General features: G+C 60.4%; 1 protein-coding gene across 2 annotated transcripts; it reads left to right on the top strand.

Moving 5' to 3' along the window:
- The first annotated feature begins 788 nt into the window (after positions 1-788).
- On the top strand, positions 789-17,381 carry XXYLT1 (xyloside xylosyltransferase 1). Of its 2 annotated transcripts, none has more exons than XR_014789685.1 (4): positions 789-1,315; positions 1,921-2,630; positions 12,139-12,271; positions 14,495-17,381. XR_014789685.1 is itself a non-coding variant. In XM_084847892.1 (4 exons), exons 1-4 carry the CDS (start codon positions 878-880, stop codon positions 14,889-14,891), a joined length of 1,116 nt encoding a protein of 371 aa, XP_084704018.1. In that variant the 5' UTR covers positions 789-877; the 3' UTR covers positions 14,892-17,381. The 2 variants fall into 2 exon arrangements, 1 of the variants encoding a protein (XP_084704018.1); XM_084847892.1 differs by having other exon boundaries at positions 1,921-2,068.
- The last annotated feature ends 603 nt before the right edge of the window (positions 17,382-17,984 follow it).

Genomic DNA, 17,984 nt, shown 5'->3' with positions numbered 1-17,984 from the left:
GTCTTCCCGCGCGGCTCCCGCCTGCCTTCTCTCCCGGGGCCCCGCCCCGCCTCACGCGCCCCGGGAGGCCCCCCCGCCCCCTGGCCGGCTGTGTCTGGGCTCCTCGAACGACCCACAGCGCGCTGCTTGGACGGCGCTTCCCGGCTGAGTCGCTGAAGCCTCCCTCGCAGGGAGCGTGGCTGGCGAGGGCCTGGGGCGCCTGCGGGGCTTCCGAGGGGCGCGCGCCTCGCTCTTGCGAGCGCCGCCGCCGCGCGCTGTCCAGCTGCGGCGCAGAGGGCTGGCCGAGTGCGCCGCCTCCGGGAGCGGGGTGCCGGTGGACGGATAGCGCCATCGCGAGCCGCAACTCCCGGCGGCCAGCCTCCTTCGGGTTGGGCGGCGGCGCTGGGCCGTGGCCACGGTGCGACCCTGTGTGCCGGCCCTTGCGTCGCGCGGGCCCAGCCGGCCGTGGCCTCTGCGGTCCGGTCCGCCCACTTGCGCGCGCTGCACGGAGCAGCTTTTGCTACGCCGCCTCCAAGGCGCCTGGCCTGGAGCGGGGAGGAGCGACTGTCCGGCGAGGGCGGCTTCGGAGAAAGGGCGGCGGGGCACGGGCTGCTCCCGGCACCGCGAGCCGCGCCTTCCCTCGCCCGCCCGGGGGCTTGCGTGGGTCCCCTTCCCCGGAGCCCTCCAGGCGCTTGGCCGACGCCCGTTTCCGGTGCCCCGCGCGCCCTGCGACTCAGCCGAGCAGAGCGCCACGCCCAGGCCGGGCGGCCCGCCCCGCAGCCCCGCTTCCGCCGGCCAAGGCGGGGCGCCTTCCGGGCGGAGCCAGCGGCAGGGCGGGCGCGGAGAGGGGGCGGGAGCGGAGCAGGCCCGGCCAGCCCGGCGCTCCGGCGAGGCGGCCATGGCGCGGGGCCTGGCGGCGGCGCTGCCGCTGCGCCCCCAGCCGTGCGCCCTGGCGGCGGCCGCCGCGCTGGCCGTGGCGTGCGCCTTCTACTGCGCGGGCTCGGGCGGCGAGGCGCCCCGCTCGAGCGCGGCCGGGCCCGCCGCCGCCCCGTCGCTTCCCGCGGGGCCCGGCGGCGCGGAGAGCAAGGCCAAGGCGGGCGAGGCGCTGCTGGCGGCGGGCGAGGCGGAGCTGCACGTGCTGCTGGTGCTGGCCAAGGCGGAGCGCAACGCGGCGCTGCGGGCCAAGGCGGAGCGGGCGCTGCGCTCGCTCGTGCGCTTCGGCAAGCTGGAGCCGCGCCGCGCGCTCGTGCTGCACCTGCTCAGCGACGCGCCCAGCAAGGGCCCGGCCAAGGCGCTCTTCCGCGACGCGCTCCGCGGCGCCCCCTTCAAGCACAAGGTGCGCGGCCGCGGGGGGGGGGAGCGCCCTGCCGCGCGGCCTCTCGCCGCGCCCTGCTCGCCGCCGCCGCCCGGCCCGGGGTCGGGCTGCCGCGCTGGCCTGCCTCGTTGGCCGAGCCCGCCCCTCGGACGGAGGGCGCGCCAGCCCCCGCCCGCGGCGATGGCTTCGGCGGGGTCGTGCCTCGCCTCCCCGCGCAGCTGAGGGCGCCTCGGCGGGCCGTCTTCCTCGGGGCGCGGGGAGGGGCAGGCCGAAGGCTCGGGCCCCAAGTGGGCTGCGCCCCATCCAGGCCCCCCCGCGCAGCAGCTGCCGGAGAGCCATCCGCCGCCTCTGCCAGGGCGGCCCGCTCGCCGCGGAGCGTTGCCGGGAAAGGCTGGCGCGGCTCGCCCCGGCCTGGCTGCGGGCGCGCGGCGCTCAGCGGGGCCCTTCGGGACGGGTCCCAGGGAGGCCCGGGGCGCGGCCCCCGCGCAGGGCAGAGAGCGGCCTGGCGCGCCTGCTAGCTGCGCTCCGCCGCCGCCAGGAAGCCTCCCCGCGCGCCCGGGGGGCTCGGCGCGCGGGGCGGCTGCCTCCCCCGGCCGACGCGGCGCGCGCCTTGCCTCTCCCCGCAGGTGGTCTTCCACGACGTGGCCGCGGTGGCGGAGAGGCTGCTCCCGACGGTGGGGGCCATGCAGAAGCTCTTCAGCGCCGGCGCCGGCGCCTACTACAGCGACGCCATCTTCTTCCTGTCGGTCGCCATGCACCGGGTCATGCCCAGAGGTGCGTGGCGGGGGCTTTGCGGGCGGCGGCGTCCCGCGCGCTCCTTTTTCCAGGAAGCCGCGCTCGTTTCGGAGCGCTGCTCTTCGGCGAGCTGGGGGGGCGGGGGGCCTTGCTTTGCTGGGATGCCACAGTGGCTGAAGGAGCAGGCGCCTGCCCAGGAGCAGCCCACCAGGCGGGGCGGAGGAAAGGAGGCGCAGGTCGGAATGGCCCCGGTGGAGCCCCCCCGAATGTGTGCCCAGCACTCTGCCTGCTTTTGTTCTGGGCGGCCAGATCTGTGCGCGGTGTCAGGCGCCCAGCTGGCATGGTTGCCGTGGCCTCCTCCACAAACAGTGCCCGCCCGGGGGTTGTGCCTTCCTCGGACTCCCATTCCTCTGCACCGGAGGGGTCGGTCTGTGGCGATGGTTGAGGTCTGGGGTGCCGTGGCTTGTTGGCTCGGCGCCTGTTAACATCTCTGTTTGAAGAGCGTTTGGACGGGGCAGGAGGGCTGGTCAGCCTGCCTCAGTTTCCCTCCTGCCCACAGCGGCAGTTGCGTACCAAGCAGGCCTGCCTGCGGCCTGGCAGGGTAAGTTGGGGAAGCAACCCGGGGGCGGCGGGACGCATCTGGCTGTAGAAATCCACACAGCAGTTTGAGAACGTGTGCGTGGGGGGAGGGAGGCTGAGGGGAGCGGTGGCACGCTGGGAAGCGCAGGTGAGGAGGAGCCCCTGTGCAAGAAACGGAGTGTGCGTCTGCACACGCACAACAACGCGCAGGGCTGGCATGACGGTAGGGCGTGTTTTGTCCTCTGAGTGACGCCTGCATTTCCCAGCGCTCGGGGACTCTCTGCCGACTGGCCGGCTTACATCAGCGATGGTTATCCCAGCTCAGGCAGCGACAGCTGGGCCTGTTCAGACGCGACGGTAAGCCACGATGGTTAAGCATTTTTAGCTGACAAGGATGCCTTAGTGTGCTGGGAGCAAGGCGTTTTTCCCCACCACGGTGGCTACATAACCCCGGCTTAGCCGCGTTCATGGAGTATGGGCTGCAGCAGGTTTAGTGGCCCTAACGGTGGCTTAGGGTGGCGCCTGACGGGCCCCTGCGGTTATCCGGGCGCCGCCATAGAGCTTTGTGGCAAGAGCAGCTGGAGACGGCCCTGCTGGTCCCACCAGCGCGCGAGACCTGCATGGCGCCATCTGCCTATTGACAGATGACGCAGCAGCAGAGAGCCAGCCGCCTTGGTCTCCACTCCGCGCGGCACACAAGCGGGGGAGCGCGCAGGAGGCAAGGCTGCTCTCGATCCCACGCCACGGCGGTCAGCACAGCGATCTTATCTGCGCGCTCCCGGACACAAGCACCTGTGCCTGCCGTGATGAGGGGAAGCGTCCCCGGCTGAGCCGCAGCGTCCTTCCCTCTGGGGGTGCCCCTCCCCTCAGACTGGAGTCCCTGGAAGCCCCCTGGACCACAAATGCAGTGCCCCGGTATACAGGCAATGTCACTGCCTTGCATCGCTGCAGGAGAGGTGGGCAGAGGCTGGCGGGCAGTGTCCTGCCGGCGGAAGAGGGACCACCAGCCCCGTCTGCGGAGTGGGCAGGACAGGCCCAGTGGGGCAGCGGCTGCAGCCCCAAGTTGCTGCCCAGGGCGGCTTGCTCCACGGAGGCTGCTGGGACGCGTGGCGGGGTTTGCGAGACAGAGTGGTTAGGGAGGGACTAGGCTAGCCAGCTGTGGGCCGTGGTTCCACGCACGTGCGGCAGGCATGCACGGTGTGGCTAGTGGCAACCACCCTTCCCTGCGTTCTGTCTGACCAGGATCACTGAGAGTTGCCACAGCAAGGCCTCAGTCTGGGCTCTGCGTCTTGCCTTCTCTCTTTCTGTCTCTCTCTGGCTTGGGAGAAATGTTCTACGGAGGCGCTGAAGGCCAGGACGTGGCAGCCCGTTGGTCCCTCTGCAGAGGTGTCCTCTCTGTGTCTTGGTCTGGGTGCCAGAGGCTGTACTTTTGGGGTGGAGAACGGCTCCTGTGTGGCTTGCCGTACTTTGCCAAGGGATGGTTCTTCCCACCCCAACCTGCCTGGAGGTGGGAAGGCCTGGAAACAAACACCAGAAAAAATGGGAGAAACCAGGTGGGAATGATGTTTTTTCTTTTCCAGGGATGTTTTGGAAAAACGGGAGGGGAAATTGGTTTTTCCTGACTTTCCCTGGTTTTCTCTTTCCTGAGCGTTCACATCTCTCCACCTGGCCAGCGCTGTGTGTCAGCTGGTGGCTCTTTGTGGAGAGCGTCGGGGGCGGTCTGTGCGGGCCCCTGCCAGCCTCCGGGCCTGGGGCTGTGAGTGCATTTCCAGATCCCCACACTGGACTGGACTTGTGCTTCACTGGGCTGAGGCCAGCCGCTGACCTGTGTTTGCACAGCCCCGCACCTGTGAGGGGAGGAAGAGCAGACGTGCTGAGGAGGTGGCAGCAAGGGTGGACAAGGCCGCCCTGCTTATGGGGCCGGTCAGGAGCAGCCGCAGCCAAGCTGGCCTGGGCGCGTGCTCACAGGTTCAGTGCACTGCTGCAGCGGTGCTAAACTTTGAGCTGTAAAGGAGGCCAGCCGCCAAGGCTCTGTGCCGGCCGCCGCCGTCTCCTGGTCTTTTCCCAGGAGCATGTGGCACAGGGACCAGTGGTGCCTCCATCCTGCCTCTCCTGTGCGCAGCTTTTTGCATCGCCCTGCCAGGCAGTGGATCCTGCGTGGCCACCTTGCTCTTCACCAAGGGGCTTCTGGTGCCATTGCTTGGAACCCGAGCCGCCCCTGACCCAGTGACTGGCTGGCCCCAGGCTTGTGAAGCGGGCTGCTGCATCTGTCCTTGGCAGGATCTTAGAATCGTAGAATAGTAGGGTTGGAAGAGGTCTAGGAGACGATTGAGTCCAGTGTGGTGTAGTGGCAAGAATGCTGGACTAGGAGCTGGGAGATCCGGGTTCTAGTCCCCACTCAGCCATGGAAGATAACTGGTTGACTGGGCCAGTCACAGACTCTCAGCCCAACCCACCTCACAGGGTTGTTGTTGTGAGGATAAAATGGAGAGGAGGAGGATAATGTCAGCCGGCTTGGGTTCCTTGCAAGAGGAAAAAAGGCGGGGTATAAATGCAATAAATAAACTCCCTGCTCAATGCAAGAATCCAAGTCAGAGCATCCCTGACAGATGGCTGTCCAGCCTCGTCTTGAAGGCCTCCAGTGTGGGAGAGCCCACCACCTCCCTGGGGAATTGGTTCCATTGTCTTGTTGCAGGGAATGTTGCAACATTCCCTGCAACACGACAGTGTTGTCGGAGGAGGAGATGCAGGGAACGCTGTTCAAATTTGCAGATCACATGAAATTGGGTGGGAAAGCTAATACCCTGGAAGACAGAAACAAAACTCAAAGGGATCTCGATAGACTGGAGCGCTGGGCAGAAAACAACAGAATGAAATTTAATGGGGATAAATGCCAAGTTCTGCACCTAGGAAAAAGAAACCAAATGCACAGTTACAAGATGGGGGATACGTGGCTCAACAACACTACAAGCGAGAAGGATCTTGGAATTGTTGGAGACCACAAGCTGAATATGAGCCAACAATGTGATGTGGCTGCAAAAAAGGCAAATGCTGTTTTGGGCTGCATTCATAGAAGCATCGCTTCCAAATCCCAGGAAGTACTAGTTCCCCTCTCCTCAGCACTGGTTAGGCCTCATCTGGAGTACTGTGTCCAGTTCTGGGCACCACGCTTTGAGAAGGATGCAGACAAACTGGAGAGGGTTCAGAGGAGGGCAACAAAGATGATCAGGGGACTGGAAACAAAGCCCTATGAAGAGAGATGGAAAGAACGGGGCATGTTTAGCCTTGAGAAGAGAAGACTGAGGGAAGATAGGATAGCGCTCTTCAAGTACTTGAAAGGTTTTCACAGAGAAGAAGGCCAGGATCTCCTCTCCATCATCCCAGAGTGCAGAACACGGAATAACGGGCACAAATTCCAGGAAGCCAGATTCCGGCTGAACATCAGGAAAAAGTTCCTGACCGTTAAGAGCAATACGACAACGGAACCAACTACCTAGGGAAGCAGTGGGCTCTCCCACAGTGGAGGCCTTCAAGACGAGGCTGGACAGCCATCTGTCAGGGATGCTCTGACTTGGATTCCTTCATTGAGCAGGGGGTTGGACTCGATTGACTTGTACGCCCCTTTCAACCCCACTATTCTGTGATTCAATGATTCTATAAAATCCATGTTGGCTTCGAGTAATCACTGCACTGTTTTCAAGGTGCTTACAGACTTAGTGCTTTATCATCTCCAGAATTTTCCCAGGGATTGATGTCACACTGTCTGTAGTTCCCTGGTTCCTCCTTTTTGAAGAGAGGGACAACATTAGCCCTCTTCTAGTCGTGGCACTTTCCCCAACCTCCATGATTGCTCAAAGAGAATACAAAGTGGTTCTGAGAGTTCTTCTGCCAGTTCCTTTTTTTTCTAGGATGCAGTTCATCTGGCCCTGGAGATTTGAACTCATTCAAAGTAATTAGGTGTTCCTTGACCATATGCTTATCGATCTCAAGCTGCAATCATAGAATAGTAGGGTTGGAAGGGGCCTACAAGGCCATCGAGTCCAACCCCCTGCTCAATGCAGGAATCCAAGTCAGAGCATCCCTGACAGATAGCTGTCCAGTCTCGTCTTGAAGGCCTCTGGTGTGGGAGAGCCCACCACCTCCCTAGGTCATGGGTTCCATTGTTGCATTGCGCTAACAGGAAGTTTTTCTTGATGTTCAGCCGGAATCTGGCTTCCTTTAACTTGAGCCCATTATTCCATGTTCTGCACTCTGGGATGATCAAGAAGAGATCCTGGCCTTCCTCTCTGGGACAACCTTTCAAGTACATGAAGAGTGCTATCATATCTCCCCTCAGTCTTCTCAAGGCTAAACATGCCCAGTTCTTTCAGCCTCTCTTCATAGGGCTTTGTTTCCAGTCCTCTGATCATCTTTGTTGCCCTCCTCTGAACCTTGTCCAGTTTGTCTGCATCCTTCTGAAAGTGTGGTACCCAGAACTGGAAACAGTAGTCCAGATGAGGCCTAACCAGTGCTGAGTAGAGGGGAACTAGTACTTCCCGTGATTTGGAAACGATGCTTCCATGAATGCAGCCCAAAATAGCATTAGCCTTTTTTGCAGCCACATCACATTGCTGGCTCATATTCAGCTTGTGATCGACAATTCCAAGATCTTTCTCGCTTGTAGTGTTGTTGAGCCACGTATCCCCCATCTTGTAACTGTGCGTTTGGTTTCTTTTTCCTCGGTGCAGAACTTGGCATGTATCCCTATTAAATGTCATTCTGTTGTTTTCTGCCCAGCGCTCCAGTCTATCCAGATCACTTTGAATTTTGTTTCTGTCTTCCAAAGTATTAGTTATCCTGCCCAATTTTGTGTCATCTGCAACTTTGATCAGCATTCCCTGCACCTCCTCCTCCAAGTCATTAATACAAATGTGGAAGAGCACTGGGCCCAGGACTGAGCCCTGCGGTACCCCACTCTTTACCTTTCCCCAGCTTGAGAAGGTCCCATTGATAAGCAGTCTTTGAGTCCGATTCTGTAGCCAACTGTGGATCCACCGGATCGTTGTTTCATCTAGCCCACTTTGAGCTAGTTTGCTCATCAGGAGATCATGGGGCACTTTGTCAAATGCTTTGGTGAAGTCGAGGTATATGATGTCTACAGCATTCCCACAGTCTACAAGGGAGGTGACTTGATCAAAAAATGAGATCAGATTTGTCTGGCAGGACTTGTTTTTGACAAATCCATGTTGGCTTCGAGTAATCACTGCATTGTTGTCAAGGTGCTTCCAAATGGATTGCTTTATCTGCTCCAGAATTTTCCCAGGGATTGATGTCAGACTGACTGGTCTGTAGTTCCCAGGTTCCTCCTTTTTATCCTTTTTGAAGATAGGGACAACGTTAGCCCTCCTCCAGTCATCTGGCACTTCCCGACGGGGGAGGACGGCTCTGTGACTTCTCGAAGAGAATAGACAGCGGTTCTGAGAGTTCTTCTGCCAGTTCCTTTATGACTCTCGGATGCAGTTCATCTGGCCCTGGAGATTTGAACTCATTCAAAGTCATTAGGTGTTCCTTGACCATATGCCTATCGACCTCAAGCTGCAATCCTGCCCCTTCAGCCTGTACTTCGCCTTTGCCAGGGGGGTCATAGACCCTCTTTTGGGGGAAGACTGAGCCAAAGTAGGAATTGAGCACCTCTGCCTTTTCTTTGTCATCTGTTATCGTTTTGCCATCCTAATTTAATAGCTGAACCACCATTTCTTTCCTCTGCCTTTTACTATGCACGTAGCTGAAGAAAGCCTTTTTGTTGTTTTTCGCATCCCTCGCTAACCTCAGCTCGTTCTCAGCTTTAGCCTTCCTGACGCCATCCCTACCATTCTGTGCTACCTGCCTGTATTCTTCCTTTGTTACTTGGCCTTCTTTCCACTTCCTATATGTGTCCTTTTTTGTTTTCAGGTCATCCCTAAGCTTTTGGTGAAGCCACATTGGCTTCTTCTGTTGTCTTCCAGCTTTTCTTCTTGTTGGAATTGTTTGCAATTGTGCCTTGAGAATTTCCTTTTTTAAACGCTCCCACGCATCTTGGACTCCTTTTCTCGTTAGCGTCGCTTGCCATGGGACCTTACTGATCATTGTTCTGTGTTTATGAAAATCAGCTTTCCTAAAATCCAGGCTACGCGTTTGACTACCCTCGGCTTTTGCTTCCCTTAGAACCAAGAACTCAAGTGCAACATGGTCGCTTTCCCCCAGAGTTCCTGTAACTGCTACTTTATCCACTAAGTCATCTCTGTTGGTTAGAATCAAGTCAAGGACAGCCGATCCTCTAGTTCCTTCCATTACTTTCTGTGGGAGGAATTTATCTGCCACACAAGTCAGGAATTTCCTGGAGGGGCCATGTTTTGCAGAATTTGTCTCCCAACACAGAACAGGGAAATTGAAGTCTCCCATTACTACTTCATCTTGCTTCCTTGAAACATTGGCTATTTGCTTTTCAAAAGTTTCATCCTAATCTTCTCCTTGGTTGGGTGGCCGGTGGTTGACTCCAACCACCAGGTTCCTTTTATTCTTTGCTCCATGTATTTTGATCCAGATGCTCTCGATGGGGCCACAGAGCTCCTCCTCCTGTGTTTCTGTGCAGAGATAGGCGTTTTCCACATACAGGGCAACCCCACCTCCCTTTCTCTTTCTCCTGCTCTTTTTGAGGAAGTGTCCTGCAGGTGCCGTGTTCCGCTCAAGGGAGTCGTCCCGCCACGGCTCAGGTGCGCCCGTCGAGTCATAGTTCCCTCCTGCTCCTGGAGGCCCTGGTGGCGCCTGCCTTGGCAGCACCAGTCCTCGTGGCCCCGGGCGTGGCGCAGCCACGGGGGATGGGAAGCGGATTGCGGCAGACGGGACCTCTCCAGAGTGTTCACCAGCAAGGAGGGTTTCCACATCACCCCCCCACGCACACACCTGCGCTTCCTCCTGCGGAGAGCAGAGCTCCTCCACAGAGCAGCCCACAGAGATGAGCCCCCAGGTGCTTCCTGGGGGCACTTCCCGCAGAAAGTGGGGTGGCAGCCCCCCCATGCCCAGCGTGCGGGCTTATGTGTGCCAGCACTGAACTGCTGCCTTGGCAGTCAGCACAAGCTTTGCAGGCATTGAGCTGCTGGATGAGACCCCTTCTCTGTGGAGAAGCCTTGCTCCCCTGTGGGGTGCCGGTTGCTGTCCTGCCATGGGAGGAAGCTGCTTGTCATGTACAAGAGGCACTTTGCCCACCGGGCTGGGCTCCTGGGTGCTCCTGCCGTTGGCCGGGCAGGGAGGGCTGGTGGGCTTCGCCGCTTTGCCCGCTGCTCTGGGTCTGCCACTCCCCACCCCCGTTGAGGGCGCGGTGGCGGGGGAGCTGCCTGGGGCACGGGGCTCCGACTCGCGGCAGGAGGGGAGCGAGGTGTGCTACATTCCAGCAGGCGTGACAAGCGGCTTTCCCAGAGTCGCAGAGCGGGGTGGGCTCCCAGAGAGCTGGCGCGGCCTGGGGCTTGTGCCGCAACAGGCAGCCCGCGCGCCTTCAGTGGGTTCCTCTTTGTGAGCGCACAGGAGCCCCGCGCATCCGCTGCGTTCTCAGTGCGTGGGTCTCTGCCCGTGGGTGTGGGCGGAGGGGGGAAATGTCAACGGGGCGTGTCAGACGGCAGCAGTGGTCTGTGGAAATTCAGGGCCTAAGCGCCTGCAAAATCAGCAGAGTGACTATTCGGAACAGCGGCAACTGCCGAGAAGATGACCACGATCCTCCTCGTAGCGTTGCTGAGTAAACTAGTACCTGCAGTGTGGCGTGAGTCCATCCTCTCTGTTCGTGCCCAGAGAGTCCAAATCGAGCCTTGTGGTGCGTTCCACTTCAGCCTTGCAGGCTGGACTCTCCCTCGGACGGATCCTGCGCAGGAGTGGGAGGCGCTCCAGCCAGGACCGCTGGCCTCCGTACTGGGGGGGGCCTCTTTGCTGCCTCGAGAGCCCCAGAAGCGCCTCTGGCTGCTGCCTCTGGGCTCCCCTGCACGTGGCGCACGCCCACCAGCGCACAGAGCAGCCAGCCAGCTCTCCTCCCTGGGGCATTTCTGGGAGACGTGTGGAGCAAAGCAGGAAAGCTGGGGCAGGGGGACCCGTCCCGATGTGGCTGCTGAGAAATCAAGGAGGCGGGGGGGGGGGGGCGCGGATCTCCTTGATGTTGTGATGTGAGCCAAATTCAGACTCTGAAGGATTCTGATCCAGAGCATTGCAGGTAGGGGGCGGTCTGGAGGGGCTAGTGTTGGCTCTCCCTTAGCCCCCTTCCTCAGGGCATCTGTGGAACCAGGGGGCTCTCGCTGTGGCATCGCCTCTGGGCACAACGTGGCCAAATGCGTGCTTGGGGAAACCGTTGCAACACAGAACCTCAGAGCAGGCTGTGCTCGAGACACGAGCGCAACAGAGAGGCCCAGCAGAGGCATCCCGCACTCCCCCCGTGGCCTTGCAGGCCAGGCGGGGGCCGGCTGCCTCAGGCCCAGGCGGGGCTGCATCAGACGATCAGGCAACGGAGGGGCGGGATGGGGGCTGTGGGGCCGGCTTGCTGGAAGCCGTTGTTTCACAGCTGGTTTGCCAGTCATGCCAGTCTCGGCCTGGAGCTGCTGGGGGAGAAAGGCCAAGGCTTGGCCCGCAACCCCTCCGAAATGGCAGGTGGTCAAGACGGAGCACCCGGGAGAGGGGGCCCACACGGCCCTTTTGCTGGGCGGCAGGAGGGGTGCGAGAGCCTGTTGCAATGTGTGGGGATATGGGGGGGGGGCTGCTCTTGGTTGGCAGAGGCTACAGCTGCAGCCATTCGTGGGGGGAGTCTGCCTGTTTGGAGCCCCCTGGGAGGAGCAAACGGACTTCTAGGAGTTGTGCGGTTTTGAAATACAAAACATTACAAAGCTCTAAAAACCCAATACAGTATAAGACCAGCACAATAAAAATACAAAAGCACATACAAAGTCAGCATAATAAAAATATAAAACAAACCTGATAAAATACAGTTAAAATGAGGTAAAACCATCCGAGAAATACACAGCAGTTTGAAACTGCAGCACATGGCAAAGATTTCAGAGGCCCTGGGAACAGGCCCCAGGAGAAGGGCGGTGGGGTTGTGTGTCCTGGTGTGGTTCTGCCTTGGCAGCTGGTTTGATGGCTGCAGGGGAGGGTTCTGCTGACAGCCCGATGTGCTTGGTCCTGGCTAGCTCCATGACACGTGCGGGACCAGCGCTTTGACTTCTGTTTCACCTCAGGGACCCTGCGGGGCCTGCAGAGAGAGAGAGCAGTCTGTACCTGGAGAACAGAGTTGTGAAGGAGAGGCGCAGTCAGGTCTGAGCCAGGCCTGGACCTCCTGCTCAACTCGGAGCCTTCGCAGAGACTCCCTGGCCCGAGCGCGTTCCTCTGCAGCCCGCTGGGCTGTGTGGGGGCGGGGCGTCCCGGCCTGTCCTTTCCTCCTCCCACGGCCGAGGGGCGCTGTGTGGACACCTGGAGTCGCCGGGCACTGCCGGCGGCGATGGGCGGCCCCTGCTCTTGCCGACGCCTCGCTGTCTTTCCAGAGATTTCACGCATCATTCAGGTGGACCTCGATGTGGAATACAGGACCAACATCCAGGAGCTGTTTGAAGAATTTGACAACTTCCCCGAAGGCGCTGTGATTGGCATTGCCAGGGAGATGCAGCCGGTCTACCGGTGGGTCCGGGGCATGGGCTTGGGGCTGGGGCCCGAGGTGCAAATGGAGCCTGGATCTCGCTTCTGGAAGGCTGCCCAGGGTCTCCCCCAGTGCAGCCCTGGTCGGCGCCAAGGCCACCGCTCTTCCCTGTTCCCGGCAGAAGGCCCACCTGCCAGCCCCGAGGAGCCGTGCTCAGGCTGCTCTCCGGGAGGCTCGGGATCGGCGGCAGAAGGGCAGACTTGTTCCTGCGTCAGGCAGAGGGCAGTGGGGGCCCTTTGCCCTGGACAGGAGCCCCTCTTCCTGGCCTGCCCAGAAGCCCCACTCCCGGCCTTACTATGGGGGCATGCCAAAGGTGTTGGGGCTGCCCCACTTTTGTTCCTGCATCTCCTCTTCCGAGGATGGCCTTGAACAAGGCTTCTGGGCTGGTCGGTGCCCTGAACAAGGGTGGGCCGAGGACGCTGCTGCCCAGTCGTGCAGAGGGGCCTCTCTGGTGGCTGGCCCTGGGCTCTTGCTCGGGGGGGGGGGGGGCTGCCCCGAGGTGGCGGCTCCCACATGCTCTCCTCCCGGTGCTTGCAGACCTGCTGCCCCCTCCAGTCCGGGGCCCCTGAGGGGCTGCAGCGGTGGGGCCGAGGCGTCCTGGGGCTCACAACTGGCATTTGCCCTGCCGGCTATGCAGAGCAGCACGGAGATCCGTGGGCCACGCAGCCTTTGGCTACTAGAAGCAGCGGCAGCAGGTGGTCTCCGGCAGGGAGCCGCTGACTTCTCGCTTTGGGCCGGAGGTTGGCCAAGGCCCCTCGCTTCATGTGCCGAAGAGCGGCTGGTTGTTTAAAGCCTCCACACACACACCCGCTGCCCCGCTGCTCGTCTCCTGCCTCCCCTTCGCTCTGTCCTCTCTCCTGTTCGGAGTCCTCACGGAGCCCTGGGCGGTCAGTGCAGGCTCTGGCTGCTCGCTCGCCCGCCCCCTGGGGACTGCAGTCAGTGCCTCGCCCCACCCGCTTGGAGCTGAGGCGAGAGGAGAGGATGTCCCACGCACCCCTCTGCATGGAGGGAAGGGGGGCCTTTGGAGGGCCCTTGGGATCTGGTGCCTGGCCTGCACTGCTTTCGCTGGGGGGCTGCTGGTCTTGCGGGACTAGGGGGTCTTTTCTGGTGTCTCTGTCAAGGGGCTGTGGGTAGAACACAGCCCCCCTGGAACGGCCGCCAGCTTCCCCCTTCCTGCTGGGGGCCTCACGAGGGTCCTTGGCCTGGCACGCTGAGGCGGAGTGCGAGAGACTGCTTGCCGCTTGGACTGGGGCAGGGAGGCCTTTCATGGGAGCCCCCTCCCAGTTCTGCTCGATGGAGGGCTGCTGGGCACGGGACAGCTTCCAGCGGAGGGATGGTTGCCGCGAGAGGGGCAGCTGTGGGACTGGCGCGCCTCCGCCCCCCTGCCATGGCAGCCACGCAGAGGGAGCCTCTGCAGTCAAGCGGCCCTTGGCCGGCCCAGCCCTGTGGGCCGCAGCCTCTGCAGAGGCAGCAGGAAGAGGCCAGTCAAGGCCAGGGGCTGCCTGCACTGGAGCCTGGGTCCTGCGTGTCGGGGTGGGCCCTGGGTCATGGATGCGTTGCCGTGGGCTTGGCTGGGAACTGGAGGTGACCCCTAGCCATGTCCTCCTGTTTCCAGGAGTGGGGATGTCCTGTGGTGGATTATTCCTGGGTGCCAGACTGGAGATGTGAAGGCCCAGAAAAAAGGAGTGGGGGGGAGTTAAAACATTTTTCCTTTCCCCCTCCCCAAACCGGGGAGGGGGGTATCCATTTTGGGGCTTGCCGTGGTTCCAGTACTTTTCCTGGCCTTCACATCTCTACTAGTTTGGCCCTATTGATCTGTCCTTTCACTTTGTTGGGGTCGGGGAGGGAAGTATTGTAGTCTGAGAAATACCTAATTTCACAGAATAGAATCACAGAATAGTGGGGTTGGAAGGGGCCTATAAGACCGTTGGGTCCAGCCCCTTTCCCTCCTCTTGGGCATGCTGGCCTCTTTCTTGAACTGGGGCAGCCAAAGGCTTCATTGGGTGGCAAGAATCTTCCTGCGGATGCGCCCTAAATTGGCAGTGGGATCCCCCCCCCCCCGCTTTCATTTGCTGGTTGGGTGCCCATCGCTCAGCTTGAAGGATCTGAGCAGAGATGGGGGGGTTCATGTGGGACGGGACTGGGCAGGCCAGGAAATGCCATCATCGCCCCCCATTCTTACTTCATCTTGCCTTCCCCCCCAGGCATACCTTCTGGCAGTACCGGCAAGAGCACCCCGGGACCAAAGTGGGGGAGCCCCCCCCTGAGGGGCTGCCGGGCTTCAACAGCGGTGTCCTGCTCCTGGACCTGGACGCCATGCGCCGCTCCCGGCTCTACAACCGGCTGCTGGAGCCGGAGGCCGTCCGGCAGCTGGCCAGCCGGTTCCACTTCAGGGGCCACCTGGGGGATCAGGACTTCTTCACGCTGGTGGGCATGGAGCACCCGGAGCTGTTCCACGTCCTGGACTGCACCTGGAACCGGCAGCTCTGCTCCTGGTGGCGTGACCACGGCTACAGCCAAGTCTTCGACCGCTACTTCCGGTGTGACGGCCACGTCAGGATCTACCACGGCAACTGCAACACGCCCATCCCAGCAGAGTAGCTGGCGGTCCCGCTGCTGTGTCCGGGCTGGCGCCAGGAGAGGCCGCAGTGGCGAGTGCCGAAGGTGCAGGGGAGCAGCCCCTGCAGGCTCTGACCTGTGGCTCGCCTGGAATGATTCTGCTGGCCGCAGCCTGCCTCGGGGGCTTCCAGCCACGACTCTCCTCCAGCCCAACCTTGCCACGAGACAGCAGGCAGCCGTGGGGCTTGCAAAGCTCCTTCCCTCTCTGGCAAGCGGGGGTCAGGCTGTGAGGGAGCAGCCAGTAAAGAGGGGCGCATTCGACACCTGGCGCCTGCTCTGCTGGGCCGCAGGGACTTCCCTGGGGCTGAGACCGCCTGCAGCTCGGGCTACCTTGCTGGGCGGGGCGGGGCCCTTTTCCCGGCGAGCAGCTTTCCACATTCGCACCATAGCCTGTGTTGCACGTGTAAAGAGGGCGGGGGAGAGGCTCCCCCAGGGGCAAGCCGGCTCCTTGTGGGTGAAGCCTCCTCAGGAGGCTCCCTCGCCTCCAGCCCCTCCACTGCTGCGTCGCCGCCTCCGCGTCGGGGCTCTGAGCGTCGGAGGCGGGGCAGAGGCTCCCTGCTGGGCTTGGGTGGGCTCCTCACGCCTGCCTTGTCTCGAGGATCAAGGCACGGCTGAAACCTGGCTGTCACGTGCGGGAGGCACGGAGGAGGAGGAGGAGGTCTGCAGTCCATGCCACGTCAGCCCCCTGAGGAGAGCAGAGGAAACCGCATTTGAGGCCATGTGTCCCACATCTGGCGGGGGTCAGGGCCAGAAAATTGCCCTACTGGGAATTGGATCTCAGTTCCCTCTCGCCTGGCTTTCGGCCCCCTGGACAGTGCTCAGCAACGCGACAGGGTCATTCGGAAGAGGGAGCAGCCTGCTTTGACCCTAGGAGGCGCCAGGGTCAGTCTCTGGTAGCGCCAGTTAAAAACAGTCCCCGGTGGCAGTGAGGGCAAAGCCCCCCTCGATGCCGGAGAGTCCTGGGCTGGTCAGAGTCCCGGGCCCACTCCCTACCAGATCTGCCCTTCGCTCCATTAGAGGGGCACAGCCCTTCCTCCTCCGGTTTTGCAGCTGATCGCAGAGGCCACAGAACTCTGTGCCTAGCTGCATGGCGTGGCCTCCACAGTAGGTGAGGCAAGGGAAGGGGGCAATTCCCCTGTCTGAGAGGAAACGCTCTGTTCCTCCCGCCTCTGTTCAACTTGCCTCCCGCTCTTCATTCATGCCTTTCCCTCCCTAATCCCTTTACCATGAAATTCAGCTTGACTGAGAGCCATTGGTCCACTTCGGGGAGTCCGAAGTCCATGGGGTCTGTGGTTCCAAAGGTCCAAAGTGCCTGGTGCAGGGAGAGCGAGGCAGGGTCTTCCAGCACTTCTGGCCTGCCCAGCCTGTTTTGATGGATGCCTGCAGTCAGCTCCCGGTTTCTCAGCTGAGAAAAGTTGTGCATTTCTTTGCTAAAGATCCCAAAGGCGTTCACCATCCACAGCAGGGCTCTTCAGAGGCCTGTGCCAGCTGAGTCTGACAAGACCCATCACTGGAAGATAAAAATAGCCCTCTCCATAATCACACTGCAGTCCTTGCCGGTGTGCAACCCCCTGGGCTGGGCAGAGGTGGGCAGGAGGACCGCCGCCAAGGGAGCGTGGCGTGGCCCACACATGCTGGCAAGAGCAGGGGCCCCTTGTGTGCTCCGCTCTGGGCTGACCTGCACTCCAGGCTGCACAAAGGCCCTGAAGCTGGTCCGGCCCAAGGACCGTCTTGCCCAGCATCTGGCATCTCCCCAGGGAAGCCCACAGCAAGGGGACAGGAGCGCTTGAGCACACGAACTCCCACTTGAGTTCCCCAGTGATGCATGCGGAGGCCTCAATACTGCCTCAATGCGCCATCTAAAACCAGTTCTAGGGGTCTTCTAAGAGCGGAGCTCTCTCAAGGTGCCATACAAGGTAAAAACCGTGCCAAGTGGGTACAATGCAAAGAATGCATAAACACCGAGACGGCCCATTAAAACCAAGAGAAACAAAATGTGCGAGTAAAAGCCAACCGATGCAAGGGAAGGCCAGTGAGAACAGGAGGGTCTTCAGGGCATTCTTGAAGACCTGCAAAGAAGGGGCCTGATGAACTCCTGGTGGAAGCTGATTCCAGAGTGGCAGTGGGGCCTTCTGTGAAAAGGCCCTCTCCCTCCTACGTGCCAGCCGACCCACCTGTGGTGGAGGATGGGTGATGAGGGCCTCCAATGATGACTGCATTGACACCCTCTGTCGATGCTGGGGGCAATGTGCAGCTATGGTGGCCAGGAGCCATTGACAGCCTGCTCTGTGAAATGCTCAGGCGTCCTTGGGATAACGGCGCAATATGTGTTGTAGTAATCTAGCCTGGGGGTTGCCTGAGCATGGATCACATGTTTATCTTTTTCCTTGTAAAATGTCCTGAAAATTGACAATGAAGGGTTGTAATGAAATTCCCTAAGTCAATAAAACAGAAGGGAAGCTGCTTCTCTAACTTATTTGTTGTTGTTCAGTCGTGTCCGACTCTTGGTGATCCCATGGACCAGAGCACGCCAGGCCTTCCTGTCCTTCGCTCTCTCCCGGAGTGTGCTCAAGTTCATATTCATTGCATTGGTGATGCTATCTAGCCATCTCATCCCCTGCCGTCCCCATCTCCTTTTGCCTTCAATCTTTCCCAGCATCAGGGTCTTTACCAGTGACTTTTCTCTTTGCATTAGGTGGCCAAAATATTTGAGCTTCAGCTTCAGTATCTGTCCTTCCAATGAGCACTCAGGGTTGATTTCCTTTAGGATGGACTGATTTGACCACCTTGCAGTCCAGGGACTCGTGAGAGTCTTCTCCAGCACCCCAGTTCGAAAGCAATGATTCTTCGGCGCTCAGCCTTCCTTATAGTCCAGCTCTCACAGCCATACGTTACTACTGGGAAAACCATAGCTTTGATTAGACGGACCTTTGTCGGCAAGGTGATGTCTCTGCTTCTTACTATGCTGTCTAGGTTTGCCATAGCTTTCCTCCCAAGGAGCAAGCGTCTTTTAATTTCATGGCTACAGTCACCGTCTGCGGTGATCTTGGAGCCCAAGAAAGTAAAATCTGCCAC

The sequence above is a fragment of the Heloderma suspectum genome, chromosome 3 (assembly GCF_057233095.1).
Source record: "Heloderma suspectum isolate Gila_16-S chromosome 3, 16-S_ref, whole genome shotgun sequence".
NCBI classification, from domain to species: domain Eukaryota; kingdom Metazoa; phylum Chordata; class Lepidosauria; order Squamata; family Helodermatidae; genus Heloderma; species Heloderma suspectum.
Note: the sequence above shows the minus strand (reverse complement) of the source record. Positions and strands in the feature narration are given on the sequence as shown.

Coding starts and splice junctions, on each gene's coding strand:
- XXYLT1 (XM_084847892.1), top strand. CDS start 878: ATGGCGCGGGGCCTGGCGGCGGCGCTGCCGCTGCGCCCCCAGCCGTGC. Junction 1,316..1,920: donor GCGCCCCCTTCAAGCACAAG/GTGCGCGGCCGC, acceptor CTCTCCCCGCAG/GTGGTCTTCCACGACGTGGC. Junction 12,272..14,494: donor GAGATGCAGCCGGTCTACCG/GTGGGTCCGGGG, acceptor CTTCCCCCCCAG/GCATACCTTCTGGCAGTACC.